Source organism: Helianthus annuus, chromosome 5 (assembly GCF_002127325.2).
Source record: "Helianthus annuus cultivar XRQ/B chromosome 5, HanXRQr2.0-SUNRISE, whole genome shotgun sequence".
In the NCBI taxonomy this organism is placed as follows: Eukaryota; Viridiplantae; Streptophyta; class Magnoliopsida; order Asterales; family Asteraceae; genus Helianthus; species Helianthus annuus.
The window spans coordinates 138,022,506-138,047,590 of record NC_035437.2 but is presented as its reverse complement, the minus strand read 5'-3'; the positions used below and the strand labels follow the sequence as shown (position 1 = coordinate 138,047,590).

The 25,085-nt window shown below is 39.3% G+C and overlaps 2 protein-coding genes across 2 annotated transcripts; one reads left to right on the top strand and one right to left on the bottom strand.

The window, feature by feature from the left end:
- Nucleotides 1-262: 262 nt before the first annotated feature.
- Nucleotides 263-4,511, top strand: LOC110898501 (protein NRT1/ PTR FAMILY 5.10). The gene is made up of 4 exons (XM_022145295.2): nt 263-509; nt 572-789; nt 2,233-2,762; nt 3,527-4,511. Exons 1-4 carry the CDS (start codon nt 359-361, stop codon nt 4,341-4,343), a joined length of 1,716 nt encoding a protein of 571 aa, XP_022000987.1. The 5' UTR covers nt 263-358; the 3' UTR covers nt 4,344-4,511.
- A 956-nt stretch (nt 4,512-5,467) lies between these two features.
- LOC110898500 (patellin-3) lies at nt 5,468-8,250 on the bottom strand. Its single transcript, XM_022145294.2, has 4 exons — nt 7,010-8,250; nt 6,347-6,471; nt 6,110-6,251; nt 5,468-5,876 (listed from the first exon to the last, which is right to left on the bottom strand). The coding sequence occupies exons 1-4, from the start codon at nt 8,090-8,092 to the stop codon at nt 5,622-5,624; spliced, it is 1,605 nt and encodes a 534-aa protein (XP_022000986.1). The 5' UTR covers nt 8,093-8,250; the 3' UTR covers nt 5,468-5,621.
- Nucleotides 8,251-25,085: the final 16,835 nt, after the last annotated feature.

Sequence of the window (25,085 nt, the reverse complement as noted above, 5' to 3'; positions counted from 1 at the left end):
TTAAATTCACGTTTTGACGTAAACTTTTTTCTCAAGTGAGTCAGATAAAAAAATAATACGTTTTATACTTATTTTATGTACGTTCGTAAACTGTATTCGAAAGCGAGTTGGGTCAAATATAATACGTTTTCATTCGATGGCAACGTAATTTTTTTCAGTAAAGAGTATGGTTAAATATAAAGTATAAATACGAGTGACTTTAACTTTTGACGCCACCGGAACGCGCGGCGGGTTAAAATCCTAGTAATATAAATATATAGAATGACTCCTGTGTAGATATTTACATAAATACGCGCGGCGTACATTATCCTCCCGCCTTTGTGGTTGGTGAGCCAATCAAAAACATTCTGAAGTCGACATGGAGCCAACCGGGGCCGCTTCCGACGACTATTCCCAGGTTGAAACACCATTGCTCAACGACGGTCTTGTTGATGGCTTCGTTGACTACAAAAGTCGTCCAGTCGTCAGATCCAGATCCGGTTCCTGGAGATCCGCCTCTTTCATCATCGGTAACCTTCAATTTCGATTTCTTTGTGTTCTACACTTTACTCATACATACGCTTCTCTTCAGGTGTTGAAATTGCCGAGAGATTTGCGTATTATGGAGTCAGTTCCAACCTCATCATGTATTTGACCGGACCTTTGGGCCAATCCACCGCCACCGCCGCGGAAAACGTCAATGCTTGGGCTGGAACGGTGTCGCTTTTACCGCTTTTTGGTGCCTTTGTTGCTGATGCTTTTTTGGGGAGATACCGGACAATTGTTATCGCTTCTTCCGTCTATATACTGGTTAGTTATGGTGATATCTTTTTGCTGTTTGGATTTTTATGTTATGAATGCACTTCTGTATTTGAAGTTTCTGGTAGTAGTTGTTACCGGTGTTGTAGTAATTGCTAGTCGATAGTCGGGCGGCGGCTTTTTGTGAACATAGGATTCTGATCTCTGTTAGCATATGGTTGACCTTAGATGTTTCATTTACTCTTGATATTATGGACCACAAAAGAATTCTACCTAGTGGCATCTTGGGGGTGGGATAAAGCTTTGGGACCAATAGGTCCTTGGTTCGATTCCCACAAGGGGGGTTTTCCCATATTTATTGGGTTTCTCCTGAATTGGTGTATAGGCATTATGCCTAGTGGAGATGGATATGATCGGGTGGTTCCATTGGGCACGATGATACTCCAGTGGTCCGTCGGTGATCCAAATGTGCCGTTCAAAAAAAAAAAAAAACAAAAGAATTCTAGTCGATTTTGAATTATTACATTGACTCATGGATCCATAAGTTTTAGGACTTGCAATAATTGTATTTCAATTGTTATGTGTTATCTGTTGGAAAATTATTAATCAAGAAATTATGGTTTTTTAGAAGTTAATTATAAAAGGTCAAACATGTTCATAAAAAAAGTCAACTGCGCAGATTAAAACGTGATGAACAAGTTATGACGGTTATTTATGTTATGTTAGTTATTTTCCTTGTTCTCCAAGGCATCTTGTACCTATAAACAGGATAGAATTCATCATTTGTAATTGTACAATACATAATATATTAGTGCGTGTTTGTGTGTGTATCGTCCCTGTGATTGTGTTTCGAGTCCCTGCACAGAATCTGTGCATACTCACAATGTTCATCCATTGTTCGTGAACGTACATCGATCCCCGATCCGACATTATCAAATGTAGAAAAAGGTAAGGGACTTGACATCTTAAGTGAGATTGTGAGAATACGCCGTAACTGGGGGAAGAAACAAAAAGCTGTAAACTGAGTGTTTGGATCAAACACAGCTTTTGTTAACACTTTAAAATAGTGTACTATCACTCTGCCTTCCGGTCTATCCAAACGAATGTGAAATTGTTACCTACTATATTGCCACCGTATCCTTCCTTTAAACTGCATAATATTACATATGCATCAGTTCTGAAGTTTTATTTAGATGCACATAAGAAATTTTCTTGCCAAACATGGTCCCTCAATGCCTCCGTGTTATCACCTATCCTATGTGTGTGTATTGAAGAAACGCGTTTAAAATACCAATATACAATTTTCAGAAACAAAATTTGATTGTCAACAACTGTTCTTCTCACTATCACCATATATGGCTTTCTGGCATTATTGACTTACATGCAACTTTGCGTAGTTATGGGACTTCGCTTCTATGAACACACACACACACACATACCTCGTTACCCTAGTGAATAGTGATAAAGTTTAACTTTGATTGGGATAATTACCAGGCACTCGGGCTGCTGACTGTGTCAACTTTACTTCCGTATTCCAACTGTGAAACCGGCACATCATGTTCTCCTCCTCAATTCCAAGTTATTCTGTTTTTCGTATCACTATATCTTTTGGCATTTGCACAAGGAGGGCACAAGCCTTGTGTTCAAGCATTTGGAGCCGATCAGTTTGACTCCGGGAATCCCGAAGAACGCAAAGCCAAAAGCTCGTTTTTCAACTGGTGGTATCTTGGATTATGTGGTGGCCCACTTATGGCTCTAGGTGTTCTTAACTACATTCAAGATAACTTTAGTTGGGCTCTCGGGTTTGGCATTCCTTGCCTTGTTATGGGTCTTGCACTGCTTATATTTTTGGCGGGAACCGTCACTTACCGGTTTGAAGAAAAGGTAAATGAAAAAAGTGCTTTTGTAAGAATCGGTCAGGTGTTTGTTAGAGCATTCCGGAATCGGAAAACTACGTCTTCATCGATATCTATGGAAGAAGAAGCTTCCGGGACCTTGCCTCATCAAGGCTCTCAACAATTCAGGTAACATTTTAAAATTCTTCTTGCCCTTATTTTAAATTTCAGGTAGTTATTCTTATTTTTAAAAAGGTTGATATGTGAAACATATGAGATACACGACTTCTGGTTGCAAAAAAAGCTTATTTGGTTGCAAACTAGTGGGATTTCCCCCGCGCTATGCGGCGGGATTTCCGTCAGTATCGGTTTGGTTCATTACAGCACCAGCATGATATCAATACCTACACCTGACATAGCAATCGACACGTGTTTTACATCAACTGAAAACCATAAAAAGAATACTTGTATCGCTACTTGTATGGTACCTGCCCTGGATATAGGTTACGATACCAAAAAAATATTTTATTACGAATACAACTCTGTGTTTAACGAATTTTATACTATCACGTCAATAAAACCATAAAAATGAATACGATATCGGGACCGATGTTGACCCCCGGTGTTGCGGACACGGGGGTCGTAAAACCGTTAAGTAGCAAGCAACGACCATGTTACGTGTATGCAAATGCAAACACGAACTTATACCACAAGCAGGCGTAAAACGCATACAAACTCATGACGAGACAAAAATATTGAAAGACAAAAAAACTACTACAAAAGAAGAACCATAAAAGACAAAAATAAAAACGTTATTCATAAGGGCCTTCAAAATTTGTTATATATAAATAGAGCAATGCCTCGCTTACGTGATGCACACACCTCGGCCTTTGAGAGTGCCTCGCAGTTTTTTAACCAATGTGCATAAACAATTAAAATTTTTTTTTTTTCAGATTTCTCAACAAAGCCTTAATTTCACCAGATGGGTCAAAGGAAGAAGGAAAGGTTTGTAGCATTAATGAGGTTGAAGAAGCGAAAGCAGTACTTCGACTAGTTCCAATATGGGCCAGCTGTTTACCGTTTGCAATCGTTTTTGCTCAATTTTCCACATTATTCACCAAACAAGGAGTCACCATGGACCGGTCAATCGGGTCAACCTTTGAAATTCCAGCCGCCACATTACAATCGTTCATCAGCCTGACAGTTGTCATCCTCATTCCCATCTACGACCAGATCATGCTTCCCATTGCCAGATCAGTTACCAGAAAACCATCCGGAATAACAACGCTTCAAAGAATCGGAACTGGAATCTTCATATCCATATTTTCAATGGTGGTTGCAGCACTTGTTGAAATCAAACGACTTCAAACCGCAAGCAAATACGGGTTAGTAGACGACCCGAATGCAGTAATTCCGATGAAAGTATGGTGGCTGTTACCTCAATATCTGCTAACTGGTGCCGCTGATGTTTTTACAATGGTCGGTCTGCAAGAATTTTTCTATGATCAAGTACCAAGCGAGTTGAGAAGCATAGGTTTGGCACTGTATCTTAGTATATTCGGTGTTGGTAGCTTCTTAAGCAGCTTTCTTATTTCGGTGGTTGAGAAAACGACAGGTGGAGATGGTAAAGACGGTTGGATTTCGGATAATTTGAACCAGGGTCATCTTGATTATTTCTACTGGCTTCTAGCTGGTATGAGTGCAGTCGCATTTTTAATCTACTTATATTTTGCAAAAACGTACATATATAATCGAGCGAGTACCATCTGAAGATCATAAAGCGTATAATAGTTGTGATAGTTACTTATTTATAGTTCTGCATTCCACTTATGTTGGTTTATTGTATTTGAAACTATGTAGTTATGATCTGATGAGATGGTAAAGCAAGATGTTTATATAGAAAATGATAATATATATATGTTTAGTGGTTTAATGATCTGTATGTTTGTTTTGATTGGAGTTTTGTTTACAGGTTCCTATGTTCGGATATCACAAATTTCTGGGATTTCGGATTGTGATTCGAATATTGAAATCCGCTATCCGAAATTGGATGTACAAACGTAAAATCAGCCCTAAGTTTATTGTTTAATGATTAAGAAACGCTAGTTTCTTTTGACTGACCTATAAAAATCCAAGCAAAACAACTTGTGTACAAGTTATAAAAATTAAAAAACCCACTCAAAACAGCCTTCAAAGCGAATATGATTCGCTGTCAACATTTAGTCTTTTTAACTTTATAAACCAACATGATTGTTCAAACAACCTTACAACTTGCTTATGAATGTAAGAATCAACCTTACAACTTGCTTATGAATGTAAGAATCAAAAGCTAGAACGATTCAAGGTAATGGGTCGGGTTCGGGCCGGGTATTGGTAATTACATACCCATACCCGGTTGTAATATTGTGTACCATACCTTGCTCAATTCCTATCAGGCATACCCGCGGGTAACCGGTATACCCGTTAAGTTGTTAAAAAGATACCGATTGGGATTTCCAATCGACGGTATTATCTTGTGTCCTCAGTAGTGTTAACTTGTAAGGTCTGATTGCGCCAACAGAGTTACTTTAGTGAGAAGATCCGTAGTCAACGTAAAAGCTTAGCCTGTGTAAAAAAGATAATCAACTCTCAAATGCTCGACGCAAGGAAGTGATTAGGTATGAGATGTTCGGTTGTGGAGCGTTTGAGGGTCTCTTCATTTGGGTGAATATGAGATGTCCGCAAGTAATTACAAATCATCCGCTTGGGACAAAAAAATCAACACGATCTTTGGTAGCACTAGTTGTAGTTTTCGACCTTTTGCCCGATGAACTTGTCAATTAATAAAACTTATTATTAGCTGTCGTATTTAATTTCTTAGTTGTTAAAGTTGATAAGAAATAATTACATAAAACTTCAAAATTAATGGCATGCTCGAAATCCATTTCTATACGTCAAACTCCACATACATCAAATCCCAACTATAATTAACACAAACCAACCAACCAACCAAACAAACAAATAAATTCACCAAACCAATTTAAGTTGAACAACAATATAAATAAGCTTTCACTCAAATGCCACCTTCTTGAACCTGTACAACACCTTCTTCTTCTTGGAGCTTTGATTAAAGAAAGTAAGCACCACTTTCCCTGTTTCTCCACACTTAAACCTCCCACAAATCACCGATTCGTCGCCGGTAACCTTTCGCGACTTCTGAACAATAACTGTATACCCATCTTCTGCACTCGGCACGAATTCCGCCCCATAAGAAACATCACATCCTATTCCCACCACTCTTGCTTCCCATACCAATGTACACGCCTAAAGTCAACAACATTCGATCAAACACGTCATTAGAAAGAAAATAAAAAGTTTCGATAAATATATTAATTAGGATTTGTAATTATCCTTATTGTAGAGTATACACAATGCCTTATGTGGCTTTAATTTTCTATATGGTATCAGGGCCTTAGAATTTTTGTCGTCTTCTTACCTATTGTTCTATAAAAATAACCTTAACAAAAACAAAATATATCTGAATTAAACTTAACTACCTCAGGAGCCGGGAGCTCGATCACGTGCTCACAAGAAGGCTTGATGAAGTCCTCTGTGATGCAGTCACTTGTGGTAAATTCTTGTTCACCTTCCCTGCTAAGCCCACCATATTGAACTGGAACCAGCTCAGGTGATATGTATCTAAAATGATATAAAACAAAAAGTTAGAAAATTCAAATATATTTTGTGTAAGAAGTTGATTTATTTTTATACATTATAATAATCTAGGATCTTACTTAAATAGGGTCTCAGTAGTCTTTGAAGGGCCTGCAAAAACAAACTTGCTTTTGGTCCTTTGGGTGAAAAATGGATTGATCATCTTGTAGAAAGCTAGGTACCACCATGGAACATTGATAAACACCTGCAATAAAACAACAAAAGACCAGATGAAAAAGCTAACAACTGAACCATGTGTGAGTTCGGTCGGCCGTTGACTCCAGGTCAAAAGGACATAGATCAGAATATGTCGTCATGTTCCCAGCCAATTACAACAAAGAAATTTAAAATTTAAAATAATATAAAATAACATAAAATATTGTGTGTTGTCACAATTTTGTTTCAGGATAATACATCATATGCCATATGGCCCATAGTATATAACATATCATACGGCTCGTATGATTTAAAGAACACCGATTCATACATCGTAATGTTACTCATGCGTCCCGTATAAGCATCATGGTCCGTATGATGTGTCAATATAACACGTCATACGATCATGTGTGAAAAAAATTCACCTATCATAATTCATACGGCCCATGATGTTACTCACGCGGCCTGTATAAACATCATGGTTCTAATGATGTGTCAGTATAACACGTCATACGATCAGAGATGTGTGATTAGAATGTCTGTGGTGTTTCTTTTTCGCAAACTTAAAACAATCAAGATTTGGGTACCTGTTTTGCGACGAATTCCGGATAATTATCTTGGAGCAACTGGAAGACTAGCCGGAGTTCTTTCTTAAACGGCGCCGGAGAATATTTAAGATCGTTGATCTGAACGATGGTCGAGATTCCATCCGGGCTGAAATCTAGCTTTCGGATACTCCTTTCAAGAAACTGGATTCTCCACCGGATAAATTTCTTTCGTTTTTCATCATCCGAGAACGTTTCTTGATACAATTCTTTGCTCTGATACTCCCCAAACGCGTTATAGCATACCGGGTGGCCTTCTTTATCAACTCCGTGCATGTAAACAACCTTTTCTTGTTCAGTTCCCAAATCTTCTTCAAGAAGTGATTCAATGTTGAACTCTTTCCTCCATGCGACGACGTTTTTGAGCATAGTGAAGGCTTCTTTAACCTTAAAGTCTCTAGCCCGGAGAAATTTCAAGAGGATGACGTCACTACGTTCGTCAGCGAGTAAGGGGATTCCCCAGATTGATACTTCTTCTGGCAAGACCGGAGTCACCTCCGCCGCACAAGGTGGCGGAGGTGGCTGAGTCTGCTCGGTTTTCACGATTGTTTCTTGTATAGCTTCGATCTTTTTCGCACCATCTTCATCAATACAGGATTCGGATTCGGTTTTCATAACTACCTCCGTCACCTCCTTTTCCACCGGCTCTGACTCTGGAGCCGGCGTTGGAGGTGCATCCTTTTCTTCTTCTTTGCATTCAGTCTCCGCTGGAACGGGAGAAATCTCACAAGGTTGAGCTTCCCCATCCACAGCGGAGTTTGCTTTCTGCTCTTCCTTCGCCACCTTTTGTGGCGAGGTAGGAGGAGCAGAAAACTCATGTTTGTTAAGAGCTTCCTGAACCAACAATTTAAGCTCATCTAGAGCCTTCTTTTGTGGATCAGGAAGCTCACCAACAACATTAGTCTCCTCCTTAAACGAAATAGATGCAGCCACCTTCTCCGGCTCGGCAACAACAGTTTCTTTTGCGCACGTTTCAACCTTCTCGGCTTCTGGAACCTCGGAAACAACGGCCACATCAGCCGGGGTCTCGGACTGTGCAACGGTTTTCACAGTTTCTTGTGCCATTGCTGAATCAATTGATCAAACAACGTTTGAAGATTTAGACAAATGAAGAGATGAGTGAGGAAAATGAGGTGGGGAACTAGGTATTTTAAGGTGTATTGGTGAGTGGGGAAAACATAAATCGTGGGGTCCAAACAGCGGTTGATTCACAGCTCAATGTTGGTGTCATGGGGGCAACTATCATGTGTCAAGGACCCCACAACAACTCTTCCGACCGTTGGTCAGCCGTGCGCCGGAAGTTCAGTGACGCATTCATTTACATTTTCCTTTTTTACCCCATTTATTTATTTGTGTGGACGTTTTTATGAGCTTGGCACTTGTTTATTACTTGCATTATTGTTATAATTCATTTTATTTAATAGTTTTTGAACAAGAATTTTTAAGATGTAGTATGAGTCAACTTTTGTTTTGTTTTGAAAAAGTGGACCAGTAAAATAAGACAAAATTGTATATATAGTTAATAGTTTATAGTTAATAATTTTATTAAAACTAAATGTTAATTTTTACGAAGTTATTATGGTGAGAAAGTTTATTCCCTTATGAATTGGTGTAAAAAACTCGGTTGTCTATTTCAATGAAAATTTAAAACGGAGTCAAAATATGTGATTTTAAGAAATGTAATTAAACATCTCCAACATAATCTTAGTACGACTCATTTTATTTTATAACGTTTTTTTTCTCTTTTTTTTAATTGTAGATGAAGTGCATAAGGTCCTAAAGATTAAGTTATGGAACCTCAGCTCATAATGTCTTAGACTAAGAGTTTTCGGATTGTACGAACATCTCTTGAGTTCTTAGCTGTGAAGATTCGCGCAACAACCTCACTCAATGTGTGGCACTCCTGAGAAGTGGTCGACATAAGTAATGTGGAAACCTTACTATGTTGAGTGTGAATCCACTTGATCAAGTGGACATCAGAAAAGCCTTTCTGACCAAAGGATAAGAGGATAAGAAGACATGGGTTATCCAATCTTCTCTGTGACCCATTATTCTCGGATCTTGTTTCTTGACTTTCTTCTTACATCCAATCTTATATAAGAGATTGTTTTGTATCTGTAATACTTGTATCAAGCTTAATAACAAATACTCTCCTAGTTACCGAGAGTGGATGTAGGTCAGAACCGGACCGAACCACTATAAATCTTTGTGTTCTTAATTGTGTGTGAGTGTGAGTTCTGTGTTATTTGTGTTCGTGTGACCCGTTTGATCCCCAACAACTGGTATCAGAGCACAGACTATTGTTGTTGAACACGAACACAGAGGTGTAGCAAGAGGAAGAAGATACTGACCTGTGAAATCGGAACTAGGGTTCTGATCAGAGACGCTCGTCAGCCTCCGCCGCTCGTCAAGCCGCCGTCGCCGCTACCGCTCTCTTCATCGCGAAGCTAGGGTTTCCGATTGAAGACCGGAAACAACACACCAGCCGCCACTGCCAGAACCGTCGCCGCTCAGGTGAATCACCGCCGTGATTCTGAAGCCGCCTCCGCCAAAACCACCGTCGCCGTCGCGACTGTTCAGGGTTCCGACGAACCTGTCTCCTGCTCGTTCTCTTGGGAGATCGCAGGAAGAAGAAGGTTTTTTTTTCTTGTTCTGTGAAGGAAGAAAGAATTGTTCTAGTGGAATTGGGGAAGAAGAAGCACGTTCGTGCTTTTATTTCTGGTGGAGAAATTGAAGTTTTCAATTTGATCAGAAAGGCCCCTCATCTTTAATTCTGATGAAAATTGAATTTCTCAATTTTATCAGAAAGGTCCCTTAACTTTGAACAAGATCTCATTATCAATCAATACTTGTCCCTTGCCAATTAAAGCTTGAAACAGATAAGTTATTTGTTTCTGATTATTGCTTTCGCTCGTATAAATTACCACGTAGCAGTACAAACCCGTTTGGTTAGTAGTAATTTGGTAATTTTTTTTAATGGCAAAAGATAGTAAAATCAAGATTGATAAGTTCGATGGAAGTGATTATGGATTTTGAAAAATGCAAATTGAAGATTTATTGTATCAGAAAAGTTTGCATTTGCCTATGTCGGGTGAACAACCGGATGACATGAATGATGAAGAATGGAAGTTGTTGGATAGACAAGCTTTGGGTGTGGTTAGGCTTTTTTTGCAAAGAGTGTTGCTTACAACATTGTCAATGAAACAACCACATATGGTGTATTGAAAGCTTTGTCCAACATGTATGAAAAACTATCCGCTTCAAACAAAGTATTCCTCATCCGACAATTGGTTAACACCAAGATGAAGGAAGGCATGTCGGTTACCACTCACATAAATGAGTTTAACTCGATTATCTCTCGTTTAGCCTCAGTTAAAATAAAGTTTGAAGATGAAGTACAAGCGCTACTCCTTTTATCATCGTTGCCTGACAGTTGGTCAGGCACAGTCACAGCTGTTAGTAGTGCATCCGGCACTACCAAACTCACTTTCGAGAGTATTCGTGACTTGATAGTAAATGAAGATATCAGACGGAGAAGCAGTGGTGAGACTTCTAATTCTAGTTCTTTATTGCATACAGAAAGTAGAGGAAGAAGAAACGAAAGACGACATAGTCGAGGCAGATCCAAGTCTAGAAAAAGGGGGCAGTCAAAGAACAGAAAAGACGTTGAATGTTGGAATTGCAAAGAAAAAGGTCACTTTAGAAGCCAATGTACAAAACCAGCTGCAAAGAAAGAAGTAAACAGTGTATCCTCGGAAGAATTAGGTGATGTTCTTATCTGTTCTGTTGAAGATTCGGTTGAATCTTGGATTATGGATTCGGGGTGCTTCTTTCCATGCCATCTCATGCCCAGATATGGTCAAGAATCTACGAATAGGTAACTTTGGTAAAGTTCATTTAGCAGATGATCAAATGCTTGATATCACAGGTATTGGAGATGTAGACTTGAAGACCTCATTTGGAACTATATGGACTTTGAAAAATGTCAGGGTTATTCCTAATTTGAGGAGAAAGTTTATTTCAGTTGGTAAACTGGATGATGAAGGGTTTAATGTTCACTTTGGGGGTGGACAATGGAAAGTGATCAAAGGCAATTTAGTGATTGCCAAAGGAAAGAAGCAAGGTACTCTATACATGGCAAAAGTTTCTGCTGAAGGTGTTCATTCAATGACCACCGGTCCGAGTCCATCAAATTTATGGCACAACCGACTCGGACACATGAGCGAAAAGGGATTGAATATGTTGGCTCAGAAAGGTAAGTTTCCAGACTTGAAGAAAGTGGAAACTGAATTGTGACACCTGTGTCACTTCAACCATCAAACAAATGCCAAACCAATGAAATATTGTATTTCATACTTCGGACTTGTGTAAATATGTGTATCGTTTGCACATATCAACTCTTGTTCGATTTCAAGCTCTAGATCGCTTTCTGGAGAATTATACGCAAACTGGTGCATACAACGTACTCAGTTTAATGCGACAAATACTCCGGAACATCAACATATACTCAACATACCTTAAATAACCCTTACATAACTTAGAAATAAGTTTTGAAGGCTTTGGTATGGCAAAAACAAGTTAATTCGCTTACAGGGACTAAACTTGACAAACTGCGAAAGTATGCCAATTTGAACTGTAACGAACATTCCGGAACATGTCCATAAGTTAGACATACCATAAATATCCTTTACATATCTTAGGAATAGGCTTTGAGGGGTTTGGTATGCTAAAACAAACTTTTGGATCATTCAGGGGCTAAAAGTGTCAAAAAGTGCACTAGTTTGCACTTTCGCGCATAACTTACGTTCTGAATACATCCGGACATCCAAAAATTTATGTAAGTATCCTTATATTATGCCTTAGTGTTTGGCATGAGAAAAATCCATTCGTCGCACAACTTGGATCGTCTTTCGCGCTTATGCGCATTCCGTCGTAATTAACCGAACATCGCGACCGTACGGCCAAACGAACCGACATCCGACATATTTTTGAGCACATTTTAAGTTCCCTATACTTTAACTTCATTTTAGAGCTTTGAAATGGGGTTAACGGGGCTTAAACGTGCCAGAAACGCATCAAATACCAAGTTTTGGTGCTGCAGGGACTAAAATGGTAAATCTGCCAAACTAGGGGCTTACGGACCGTAAGCCAAAGCCCATACGGTCCGTAAGGGGTCCCCAGTACAGCAGAACCCACATTTAATGCTGATTGGCTCTTCAAATCGCGAAAGGTCCGATTGCCTTTTCACCCAATGAAAGGCCAAGGGCCATATTCAGTGAATCTAGCATTGTAACACATGTACGCACAAGATCATGGCACGATATTCGATAAAACGATCCTAACGGTTCCACTTTTCCTATAAATACCCCCCCTTTTGTGTAAAAATCACAAGAATCAGATCTAAAAAGCTCTAAGTTGAAGTATTGCTTCATACCTGAGTTTCTCTGATCTCGATTAGCATTCGGGGACTCTCCGTAAGTATTCTTTCATTGTTTTACCACTTTTCAAGTCCGAAAGTCGACGTTTTGTTGACTTTCTGCGTTGACCAGCTTATGGTCGATGCGAAGTTCGTTGGAACTTCATAACGTGAGCGTGATCACGATGGTTATGGTCCATAGTGACCATACCTACTGATTACCCCGTTATCTAGACTCAGTGGCGAGTCGTAGTTTCGGCCAAAATGCGCATTCTTGCGTGTTTTGTAACCAAACTACTCGTGAGCATCAAAGCCGTTTGTTTTGATGCCAAACCTGTTTTCTAAACTTAGTTAAGCATGTTCTAACATGCTTAGCTCGTCACTTTTAGTATAGTGCTTATATAGGGTCGTAAGGTAAGCGATCTAAACCATCGCTTATACTTTCGAACCCGACCTATTTGGTCGATCATTAGGATCCGACCAAACACATTAGGTGACCATAGCTATAACCTTCCGAGGTTATACCTTGTGGTCACGATGTTAGGCGTTCCATACACGTTCTACGCGAACGACGCGTTAGGGTAGCATAAACTATCTAAACGGGTCGTGATGGGTCGCAAGCACTTAGGTTAGGTTTCATTTTAGTATGTAGGCTTTGTTAAACCATACTACACGAGTCCCCATACTCGTTTGGTTTACGAACCCGCATACTATCCGATCCTTCCGATTTGGTCCGGTATATTAACATAGCTACCTATTAGGTGTCGTTTGATATCCCGTGATCTTTAGCATTATCTGGTTATATTACAAGGAAGTCAAAGCAATCTCAGGTGAGTACATTGAACCCCATCTTTTACATGTTTTCGAGGAGTCAATGTGAGTACATTGAACCCCTCTTTTACTGTTTTCCAAACTGTTTTGGGGTGAAACACATGTGCCTATCTGTTACATTCATGTTTTCCATGTTTTCACATCATATGCCTGCTATGTTGTTAGTACATTATAGTACACGATTTCATTACATTTTATGCTATGTATGCCCATTGTGTGCGTACTTAGTGCATTGATTTACATGAACATTTCTGTTGCATATGTTTACTCAGCATATGGACACATTGATTTACATGAACATTTCTGCTGCATATGTTTACTCAGCATATGGGCACATTGATTTACATGAACATTTCTGCTGCATATGTTTACTCAGCATATGGGCACATTGATTTACATGAATATTTCTGCTTCGTATGTTTACTTAGCATACTTAGTACAATTGTTTACATCACATGCCTTCATTTTGTTATGACATTTGGTTTGTTTAACATGGGACAATACATTCATTAACATTGATCACGCCGTTCGTTAGTAGGTAATGGTACCATAGGAATTGACAACTCCCGTTTCTGAAATCCTGGGTTTGATAGGATTGGAAGGAATGACCGAATTCGATATACATAACTTAGATAAGCCTTTAATTTGTTTAAGGGTTTATCGCCACAGTCTCAAGGCTTGGATGTATGCATAGTTTACAATACCGCATAAATGTTAATGTCAATAGAGCATGCACTTTTCCACAGAACATAACGTTGATTTAAACCACGTTTTACTTCAACGACTTGTTTTGTGCATTTTACATATGGTTTAAGTTGATACATTTCGCTTACCATACATGATACATTTTGGGATACACATTACATGATTTACATTGAACATAAACACGTTGACATTGACATTCACATTTGGTGATTTACATTGAACATAGACATTTGACATGGTTTACACAATAAACAATTGAGTTATACAAGAACAATCTTACATGGTGGATGGTTTGGGTAAGTGATTTAGTAACGAGGCGTGTGTAATATGATACAAGCATGGTGGATACGCCGCTGGTACTTCCTATATATAAGTGTTTGTATGGTATTACATATCGTAGCGTTATTTGAATCATTTCAATTTGAGACATATGACATTTTATATAAATAACACACTTTTCACGAGACATTGCTCTACAAACGACTTATCTTATACAAACACATTTTACATGGTTATCCGTTTAACCATATAGTGTCTTCTTATTTATACATATCATCTGATTTTATCGTTTTTTTTCAAATGATTTACAAGATAAAGCAAATTACAAGGTTCATGACCAAACATTTTCTCAAACATAAGTCATGAATTCCGTCTTCATAAAACCAATGTATCTCACATGCATTTTTATGCTGACGTACCTATTTTCACATGTGTTTTCAGGAGATGATGCATAGGACTTATCAAGATATACTTAGGCGGACCTGTGCCTTAGTGACTTAAAACGAGACAAGAACTAGTTAATTTATGATATGTGCTATTTGGTTCTTGTTTGAACAATGTAAACTTTCATGTTTGATCAATAAAACGGAACTTCAATTGCCATGGATTTGAAACAATTAATTCTGTTACAACACTCCCCGACATTTCCGCCACGTTTTGTATGTTCTCCGTGGTCGGGGTGTGACAGAAAAGTTGGTATCAGAGCCAATGGTTATAGGGAATTAGGTTATTAGTAATGCTTTGACCTAGTCTATAACCTTCCTAGGACCCTAACGCGAGTTCACTTGCATTTAGTCATAAAACAATACCGTCACCTATCCTTAGGCGACGACCACAACAAGAGCATAAATTTCAAAACCGCTTTGAAAACCAATCATCTGTTCTAGGATGATTGATTACTAGGTTTTGAACCCTCTGTTATAAGGTTTTGAACCCCTTTGAATTTTCAAAACTCTCGTCAAAGTTTTGGGTCCTAAATAGTGTGAACACGTGCGAACTGGAAGAGTGAATGCCTGTACCCTGGGTTTTCTGTCCAAGGTTAGAGTGTTCGTACAAATCCACATAATCGGACCAGTCATTCTTACCTGGGAACTCTTGGGGTGAGTGTCCACTTATAGGCGAGCATGTCTTCGCGATACACTATGAGGATCTATTTACTTTGATTCAGCCTTGGTGTTTGTTTGATTCATGATTCAAACAAATGACCATCAACCGTGATTACGGTCGGTGATTGTAACATCTTATTCTTACCCAATACCATTTTATTTGTTTCCTTTCATGTTTTCCTCTTTTAGAATGCCTCCTCGACGCGAACACCAGATAGCAACTGCCGAGCTGGCAGAAATTATTGCGCAGCAGATGGCTGCTCAATTCCCAAATCTCTTTGCTCAATGGAACCAAGCCAACAACAACAACAATGGGACATGCAATTTCAAGAACTTTAACTCGGCTAAACCACTTAAGTTTAGTGGTTCTGAGGGAGCAACTGGGCTTCTTCAATGGTTCGAGAGCATCGAGAATACTTTTCGCCACGTGCGGTGTCCGGATAATCGCAAGGTCGTGTTTTCTTCGAGTGTGTTTCAGAAGAGGGCTCTTACAGGGTGGAACGGGGTAATGAGAGACCGTGGTGCAGATGTTGCTCTAGCACAAACATGGGCTGAACTGAGAGCTCTTATGATGAGGGAGTTTTGTCCTCGTCATGAACAACGAGCGTTGGAGAAGGAGTTTGATGATTTGAAACAAGATAGTGGCGAACACAGGGCATATACTGATAGGTTTGAGGAGTTGAGTCTACTTTGCCCGACTATGGTCGCCCCACTTGACAAGGCTATCGAAAGGTACATCGACGGCCTGCCTGACTCGGTACAAGACATTGTTACTGGTAGCAACCCTACCACACTCCGTCAGGCCATTGAGCTATCTGCAACCTTGACTGAATCGCAGATCAGAAAGCATAAACTTTTTCGAAAGGGTGACAAGAAGCCAATCGAGGAATCAAAGACCATGGATGAACAGACTGGATCCCCTGAGAAGTCTAACAAGCGTAAGGCTTCGCAGAATTTTGCGATTGCTGCTCAACCCAACCAAAACACCCGCAACCAACCAACTCAACCTCCTGCAAAGAAACCTTATGCCGGTACTGCACCGATATGCGACAGATGTAATGCACACCACTTAGCTCACTTACAGTGTCGTTTATGTGCATCATGTAGGCGACTCGGTCACCTGGCAAATGCTTGTCGATTTACCCCAAACCAAGGTGGTCCAAACCAACCTCAAGTAAATCCTGCTCAAGCTCGTCTTCCACTAGGTCCTTGCTTCAACTGTAACGAAATGGGCCATTTCCGGAGAAATTGCCCAAAGATTGCTAATGCGAATCCAGCGCAAGGATGAGCAATCAGATCAACTGGAAGACAATGTTGTTTAGAGATAATCAAACCTTATGTATTATTTTCTTTTGTAGTCAAGGTCCATGAAACAGTTGTTGTTGTCTATAAATAAATCTTTTATTCTACGTTGCAATGTACAAATGTGATGTCATGTATAAACAACGTACCCTCTACAATACCAACAATCAAGGAACCGTATTCCTTGAAGAACAGACTGCCCCGTAATTTCTTCCATCTTATTATCTCTTGTGTTTCCCACGAATACCCAAAGTACCACTATAAATTCTTAATAGGGTACCTAAGGGTATTTCCGTATATTCAAAAATCATTGTACCTCAATTCGAAAATTTGCGTCTTCTTGAAAACGAAATCGAATTTATAGGAGATCTTTCTATCTTCATAGTTAGATTCTTGCTAATGTTTAAAGTACCGAATGAAATCCCTGAAAGGGATTCCTAGTGTGCTTTAAATTCATGTACGTAATCAACAAAACAAATTAACAAATCAAAGATCTAGATAAACAATTTTGTGGTTATGTGACTATGTGTTTATGCATCTTGTCTTTCCATTTATGCATTTTGTGTTTTTGTATACTCTGGATATTCGCTATCCAAATCCTCGTAGAATCTTTCATACCTTCATATGAGGGATTCGTAGTAGGATATCTAAAGGTACTACCTCAAATCCTTAATGGGCTTCAACATTATAGTTAAAACCCTTGGATTGTAAAGTACTATTCCAAAGTTTAAAGACATCATGTGTTGATGTAGTTAAAGATTCCTTTTGGGTAGTTTAGTTAAAGAGATCATTCGTTGATCTAGTTAAAGAGATTGGTTCGGCAATCTAGTTAAAGATATCATGCGTTGATATAGTTAAAGAGGCCCTCGGGTGGTCTAGTTAAAGAGATCCTACGTCGATCTAAGTTAAAGAGATTGGTTCGACAATCTAGTTAAAGATGTCATGCGTTGATATAGTTAAAGAGGCCCTCGGGTGGTCTAGTTAAAGAGATCCTACGTCGATCTAAGTTAAATAGATTAGTTCGACAATCTAGTTAAAGACATCCTACGTTGATGTAGTTAAATATTTCTCTTGGGTAGTTTAGCTGAAGAGATTATTCGTTTGATATTTTTCCCATACGCATTATGAAATGAACTGTGCGGACTGTGCAAGGAAGTACGTAATTATGGAGGCCTACATAATTATGGAATTCAGTGCACAGAAACCACAGGAAGTTATGTCATGTGTTAAGGCCTACAGAGACAAGAGTAATGATACGGGAGAAGTCTTGGATTTTGACCCATGTCATTTATCCTTGCACTCCCCAATACTGATTTCAAGCACACACAAGTTTCCTATGATAACTCTTCACGGGAAACGTTCTCCTGCCCGTAGTTCGAAACTCCATGTTTTGTTACTACAAGGACTTCACTTTGTGGGTTGAAATTTTCGCTAAGGATCCTAACATGGCCCAGGGTTTTACCTAAGGGTTCAATGGATTTGTCTGAAAGCGAAACCGTCACAGCTGTCTTCACAAGTTTCCTCTAAAAACTAAATTTCGGGACGAAATTTCCTAAAGTAGGGGAGACTGTGACACCTGTGTCACTTCAACCATCAAACAAATGCCAAACCAATGAAATATTGTATTTCATACTTCGGACTTGTGTAAATATGTGTATCGTTTGCACATATCAACTCTTGTTCGATTTCAAGCTCTAGATCGCTTTCTGGAGAATTATACGCAAACTGGTGCATACAACGTACTCAGTTTAATGCGACAAATACTCCGGAACATCAACATATACTCAACATACCTTAAATAACCCTTACATAACTTAGAAATAAGTTTTGAAGGCTTTGGTATGGCAAAAACAAGTTAATTCGCTTACAGGGACTAAACTTGACAAACTGCGAAAGTATGCCAATTTGAACTGTAACGAACATTCCGGAACATGTCCATAAGTTAGACATACCATAAATATCCTTTACATAGCTTAGGAATAGGCTTTGAGGGGTTTGGTATGCTAAAACAAACTTTTGGATCATTCAGGGGCTAAAAGTGTCAAAAAGTGCACTAGTTTGCACTTTCGCGCATAACTTACGTTCTGAATACATCTGGACATCTAAAAATTTATGTAAGCATCCTTATATTATGCCTTAGTGTTTGGCATGAGAAAAACCCATTCGTCGCACAATTTGGATCGTCTTTCGCGCTTATGCGCATTCCGTCGTAATTAACCGAACATCGCGACCGTACGGCCAAACGAACCGACATCTGACATATTTTTGAGCACATTTTAAGTTCCCTATACTTTAACTTCATTTTAGAGCTTTGAAATGGGGTTAACGGGGCTTAAACGTGCCCGAAACGCATCAAATACCAAGTTTTGGTGCTGCAGGGACTAAAATGGTAAATCTGCCAAACTAGGGGCTTACGGACCGTAAGCCAAAGCCCATACGGTCCGTAAGGGGTCCCCAGTACAGCAGAACCCACATTTAATGCTGATTGGCTCTTCAAATCGCGAAAGGTCCGATTGCCTTTTCACCCAATGAAAGGCCAAGGGCCATATTCAGTGAATCTAGCATTGTAACACATGTACGCACAAGATCATGGCACGATATTCGATAAAGCGATCCTAACGGTTCCACTTTTCCTATAAATACCCCCCCCCCCCCTTTTGTGTAAAAATCACAAGAATCAGATCTAAAAAGCTCTAAGTTGAAGTATTGCTTCATACCTGAGTTTCTCTGATCTCGATTAGCATTCGGGGACTCTCCGTAAGTATTCTTTCATTGTTTTACCGCTTTTCAAGTCCGAAAGTCGACGTTTTGTTGACTTTCTGCGTTGACCAGCTTATGGTCGATGCGAAGTTCGTTGGAACTTCATAACGTGAGCGTGATCACGATGGTTATGGTCCATAGTGACCATACCTACTGATTACCCCGTTATCTAGACTCAGTGGCGAGTCGTAGTTTCGGCCAAAATGCGCATTCTTGCGTCTTTTGTAACCAAACTACTCGTGAGCATCAAAGCCGTTTGTTTTGATGCCAAACCTGTTTTCTAAACTTAGTTAAGCATGTTCTAACATGCTTAGCTCGTCACTTTTAGTATAGTGCTTATATAGGGTCGTAAGGTAAGCGATCTAAACCATCGCTTATACTTTCGAACCCGACCTATTTGGTCGATCATTAGGATCCGACTAAACACATTAGGTGACCTAGCTATAACCTTCCGAGGTTATACCTTGTGGTCACGATGTTAGGCGTTCCATACGCGTTCTACGCGAACGACGCGTTAGGGTAGCATAAGCTATCTAAACGGGTCGTGATGGGTCGCAAGCACTTAGGTTAGGTTTCATTTTAGTATGTAGGCTTTGTTAAACCATATTACACGAGTCCCCATACTCGTTTGGTTTACGAACCCGCATACTATCCGATCCTTCCGATTTGGTCCGGTATATTAACATAGCTACCTATTAGGTGCCGTTTGATATCCCGTGATCTTTAGCATTATCTGGTTATATTACAAGGAAGTCAAAGCAATCTCAGGTGAGTACATTGAACCCCATCTTTTACATGTTTTCGAGGAGTCAATGTGAGTACATTGAACCCCTCTTTTACTATTTTCCAAACTGTTTTGGGGTGAAACACATGTGCCTATCTGTTACATTCATGCTTTCCATGTTTTCACATCATATGCCTGCTATGTTGTTAGTACATTATAGTACACGATTTCATTACATTTTATGCTATGTATGCCCATTGTGTGCGTACTTAGTGCATTGATTTACATGAACATTTCTGTTGCATATGTTTACTCAGCATATGGACACATTGATTTACATGAACATTTCTGCTGCATATGTTTACTCAGCATATGGGCACATTGATTTACATGAACATTTCTGCTGCATATGTTTACTCAGCATATGGGCACATTGATTTACATGAATATTTCTGCTTCGTATGTTTACTTAGCATACTTAGTACAATTGTTTACATCACATGCCTTCATTTTGTTATGACATTTGGTTTGTTTAACATGGGACAATACATTCATTAACATTGATCACGCCGTTCGTTAGTAGGTAATGGTACCATAGGAATTGACAACTCCCGTTTCTGAAATCCTGGGTTTGATAGGATTGGAAGGAATGACCGAATTCGATATACATAACTTAGATAAGCCTTTAATTTGTTTAAGGGTTTATCGCCACAGTCTCAAGGCTTGGATGTATGCATAGTTTACAATACCGCATAAATGTTAATGTCAATAGAGCATGCACTTTTCCACAGAACATAACGTTGATTTAAACCACGTTTTACTTCAACGACTTGTTTTGTGCATTTTACATATGGTTTAAGTTGATACATTTCGCTTACCATACATGATACATTTTGGGATACACATTACATGATTTACATTGAACATAAACACGTTGACATTGACATTCACATTTGGTGATTTACATTGAACATAGACATTTGACATGGTTTACACAATAAACAATTGAGTTATACAAGAACAATCTTACATGGTGGATGGTTTGGGTAAGTGATTTAGTAACGAGGCGTGTGTAATATGATACAAGCATGGTGGATACGCCGCTGGTACTTCCTATATATAAGTGTTTGTATGGTATTACATATCGTAGCGTTATTTGAATCATTTCAATTTGAGACATATGACATTTTATATAAATAACACACTTTTCACGAGACATTGCTCTACAAACGACTTATCTTATACAAACACATTTTACATGGTTATCCGTTTAACCATATAGTGTCTTCTTATTTATACATATCATCTGATTTTATCGTTTTTTTTCAAATGATTTACAAGATAAAGCAAATTACAAGGTTCATGACCAAACATTTTCTCAAACATAAGTCATGAATTCCGTCTTCATAAAACCAATGTATCTCACATGCATTTTTATGCTGACGTACCTATTTTCACATGTGTTTTCAGGAGATGATGCATAGGACTTATCAAGATATACTTAGGCGGACCTGTGCCTTAGTGACTTAAAACGAGACAAGAACTAGTTAATTTATGATATGTGCTATTTGGTTCTTGTTTGAACAATGTAAACTTTCATGTTTGATCAATAAAACGGAACTTCAATTGCCATGGATTTGAAACAATTAATTCTGTTACAACACTCCCCGACATTTCCGCCACGTTTTGTATGTTCTCCGTGGTCGGGGTGTGACAGAAAAGTTGGTATCAGAGCCAATGGTTATAGGGAATTAGGTTATTAGTAATGCTTTGACCTAGTCTATAACCTTCCTAGGACCCTAACGCGAGTTCACTTGCATTTAGTCATAAAACAATACCGTCACCTATCCTTAGGCGACGACCACAACAAGAGCATAAATTTCAAAACCGCTTTGAAAACCAATCATCTGTTCTAGGATGATTGATTACTAGGTTTTGAACCCTCTGTTATAAGGTTTTGAACCCCTTTGAATTTTCAAAACTCTCGTCAAAGTTTTGGGTCCTAAATAGTGTGAACACGTGCGAACTGGAAGAGTGAATGCCTGTACCCTGGGTTTTCTGTCCAAGGTTAGAGTGTTCGTACAAATCCACATAATCGGACCAGTCATTCTTACCTGGGAACTCTTGGGGTGAGTGTCCACTTATAGGCGAGCATGTCTTCGCGATACACTATGAGGATCTATTTACTTTGATTCAGCCTTGGTGTTTGTTTGATTCATGATTCAAACAAATGACCATCAACCGTGATTACGGTCGGTGATTGTAACATCTTATTCTTACCCAATACCATTTTATTTGTTTCCTTTCATGTTTTCCTCTTTTAGAATGCCTCCTCGACGCGAACACCAGATAGCAACTGCCGAGCTGGCAGAAATTATTGCGCAGCAGATGGCTGCTCAATTCCCAAATCTCTTTGCTCAATGGAACCAAGCCAACAACAACAACAATGGGACATGCAATTTCAAGAACTTTAACTCGGCTAAACCACTTAAGTTTAGTGGTTCTGAGGGAGCAACTGGGCTTCTTCAATGGTTCGAGAGCATCGAGAATACTTTTCGCCACGTGCGGTGTCCGGATAATCGCAAGGTCGTGTTTTCTTCGAGTGTGTTTCAGAAGAGGGCTCTTACAGGGTGGAACGGGGTAATGAGAGACCGTGGTGCAGATGTTGCTCTAGCACAAACATGGGCTGAACTGAGAGCTCTTATGATGAGGGAGTTTTGTCCTCGTCATGAACAACGAGCGTTGGAGAAGGAGTTTGATGATTTGAAACAAGATAGTGGCGAACACAGGGCATATACTGATAGGTTTGAGGAGTTGAGTCTACTTTGCCCGACTATGGTCGCCCCACTTGACAAGGCTATCGAAAGGTACATCGACGGCCTGCCTGACTCGGTACAAGACATTGTTACTGGTAGCAACCCTACCACACTCCGTCAGGCCATTGAGCTATCTGCAACCTTGACTGAATCGCAGATCAGAAAGCATAAACTTTTTCGAAAGGGTGACAAGAAGCCAATCGAGGAATCAAAGACCATGGATGAACAGACTGGATCCCCTGAGAAGTCTAACAAGCGTAAGGCTTCGCAGAATTTTGCGATTGCTGCTCAACCCAACCAAAACACCCGCAACCAACCAACTCAACCTCCTGCAAAGAAACCTTATGCCGGTACTGCACCGATATGCGACAGATGTAATGCACACCACTTAGCTCACTTACAGTGTCGTTTATGTGCATCATGTAGGCGACTCGGTCACCTGGCAAATGCTTGTCGATTTACCCCAAACCAAGGTGGTCCAAACCAACCTCAAGTAAATCCTGCTCAAGCTCGTCTTCCACTAGGTCCTTGCTTCAACTGTAACGAAATGGGCCATTTCCGGAGAAATTGCCCAAAGATTGCTAATGCGAATCCAGCGCAAGGATGAGCAATCGGATCAACTGGAAGACAATGTTGTTTAGAGATAATCAAACCTTATGTATTATTTTCTTTTGTAGTCAAGGTCCATGAAACAGTTGTTGTTGTCTATAAATAAATCTTTTATTCTACGTTGCAATGTACAAATGTGATGTCATGTATAAACAACGTACCCTCTACAATACCAACAATCAAGGAACCGTATTCCTTGAAGAACAGACTGCCCCGTAATTTCTTCCATCTTATTATCTCTTGTGTTTCCCACGAATACCCAAAGTACCACTATAAATTCTTAATAGGGTACCTAAGGGTATTTCCGTATATTCAAAAATCATTGTACCTCAATTCGAAAATTTGCGTCTTCTTGAAAACGAAATCGAATTTATAGGAGATCTTTCTATCTTCATAGTTAGATTCTTGCTAATGTTTAAAGTACCGAATGAAATCCCTGAAAGGGATTCCTAGTGTGCTTTAAATTCATGTACGTAATCAACAAAACAAATTAACAAATCAAAGATCTAGATAAACAATTTTGTGGTTATGTGACTATGTGTTTATGCATCTTGTCTTTCCATTTATGCATTTTGTGTTTTTGTATACTCTGGATATTCGCTATCCAAATCCTCGTAGAATCTTTCATACCTTCATATGAGGGATTCGTAGTAGGATATCTAAAGGTACTACCTCAAATCCTTAATGGGCTTCAACATTATAGTTAAAACCCTTGGATTGTAAAGTACTATTCCAAAGTTTAAAGACATCATGTGTTGATGTAGTTAAAGATTCCTTTTGGGTAGTTTAGTTAAAGAGATCATTCGTTGATCTAGTTAAAGAGATTGGTTCGGCAATCTAGTTAAAGATATCATGCGTTGATATAGTTAAAGAGGCCCTCGGGTGGTCTAGTTAAAGAGATCCTACGTCGATCTAAGTTAAAGAGATTGGTTCGACAATCTAGTTAAAGATGTCATGCGTTGATATAGTTAAAGAGGCCCTCGGGTGGTCTAGTTAAAGAGATCCTACGTCGATCTAAGTTAAATAGATTAGTTCGACAATCTAGTTAAAGACATCCTACGTTGATGTAGTTAAATATTTCTCTTGGGTAGTTTAGCTGAAGAGATTATTCGTTTGATATTTTTCCCATACGCATTATGAAATGAACTGTGCGGACTGTGCAAGGAAGTACGTAATTATGGAGGCCTACATAATTATGGAATTCAGTGCACAGAAACCACAGGAAGTTATGTCATGTGTTAAGGCCTACAGAGACAAGAGTAATGATACGGGAGAAGTCTTGGATTTTGACCCATGTCATTTATCCTTGCACTCCCCAATACTGATTTCAAGCACACACAAGTTTCCTATGATAACTCTTCACGGGAAACGTTCTCCTGCCCGTAGTTCGAAACTCCATGTTTTGTTACTACAAGGACTTCACTTTGTGGGTTGAAATTTTCGCTAAGGATCCTAACATGGCCCAGGGTTTTACCTAAGGGTTCAATGGATTTGTCTGAAAGCGAAACCG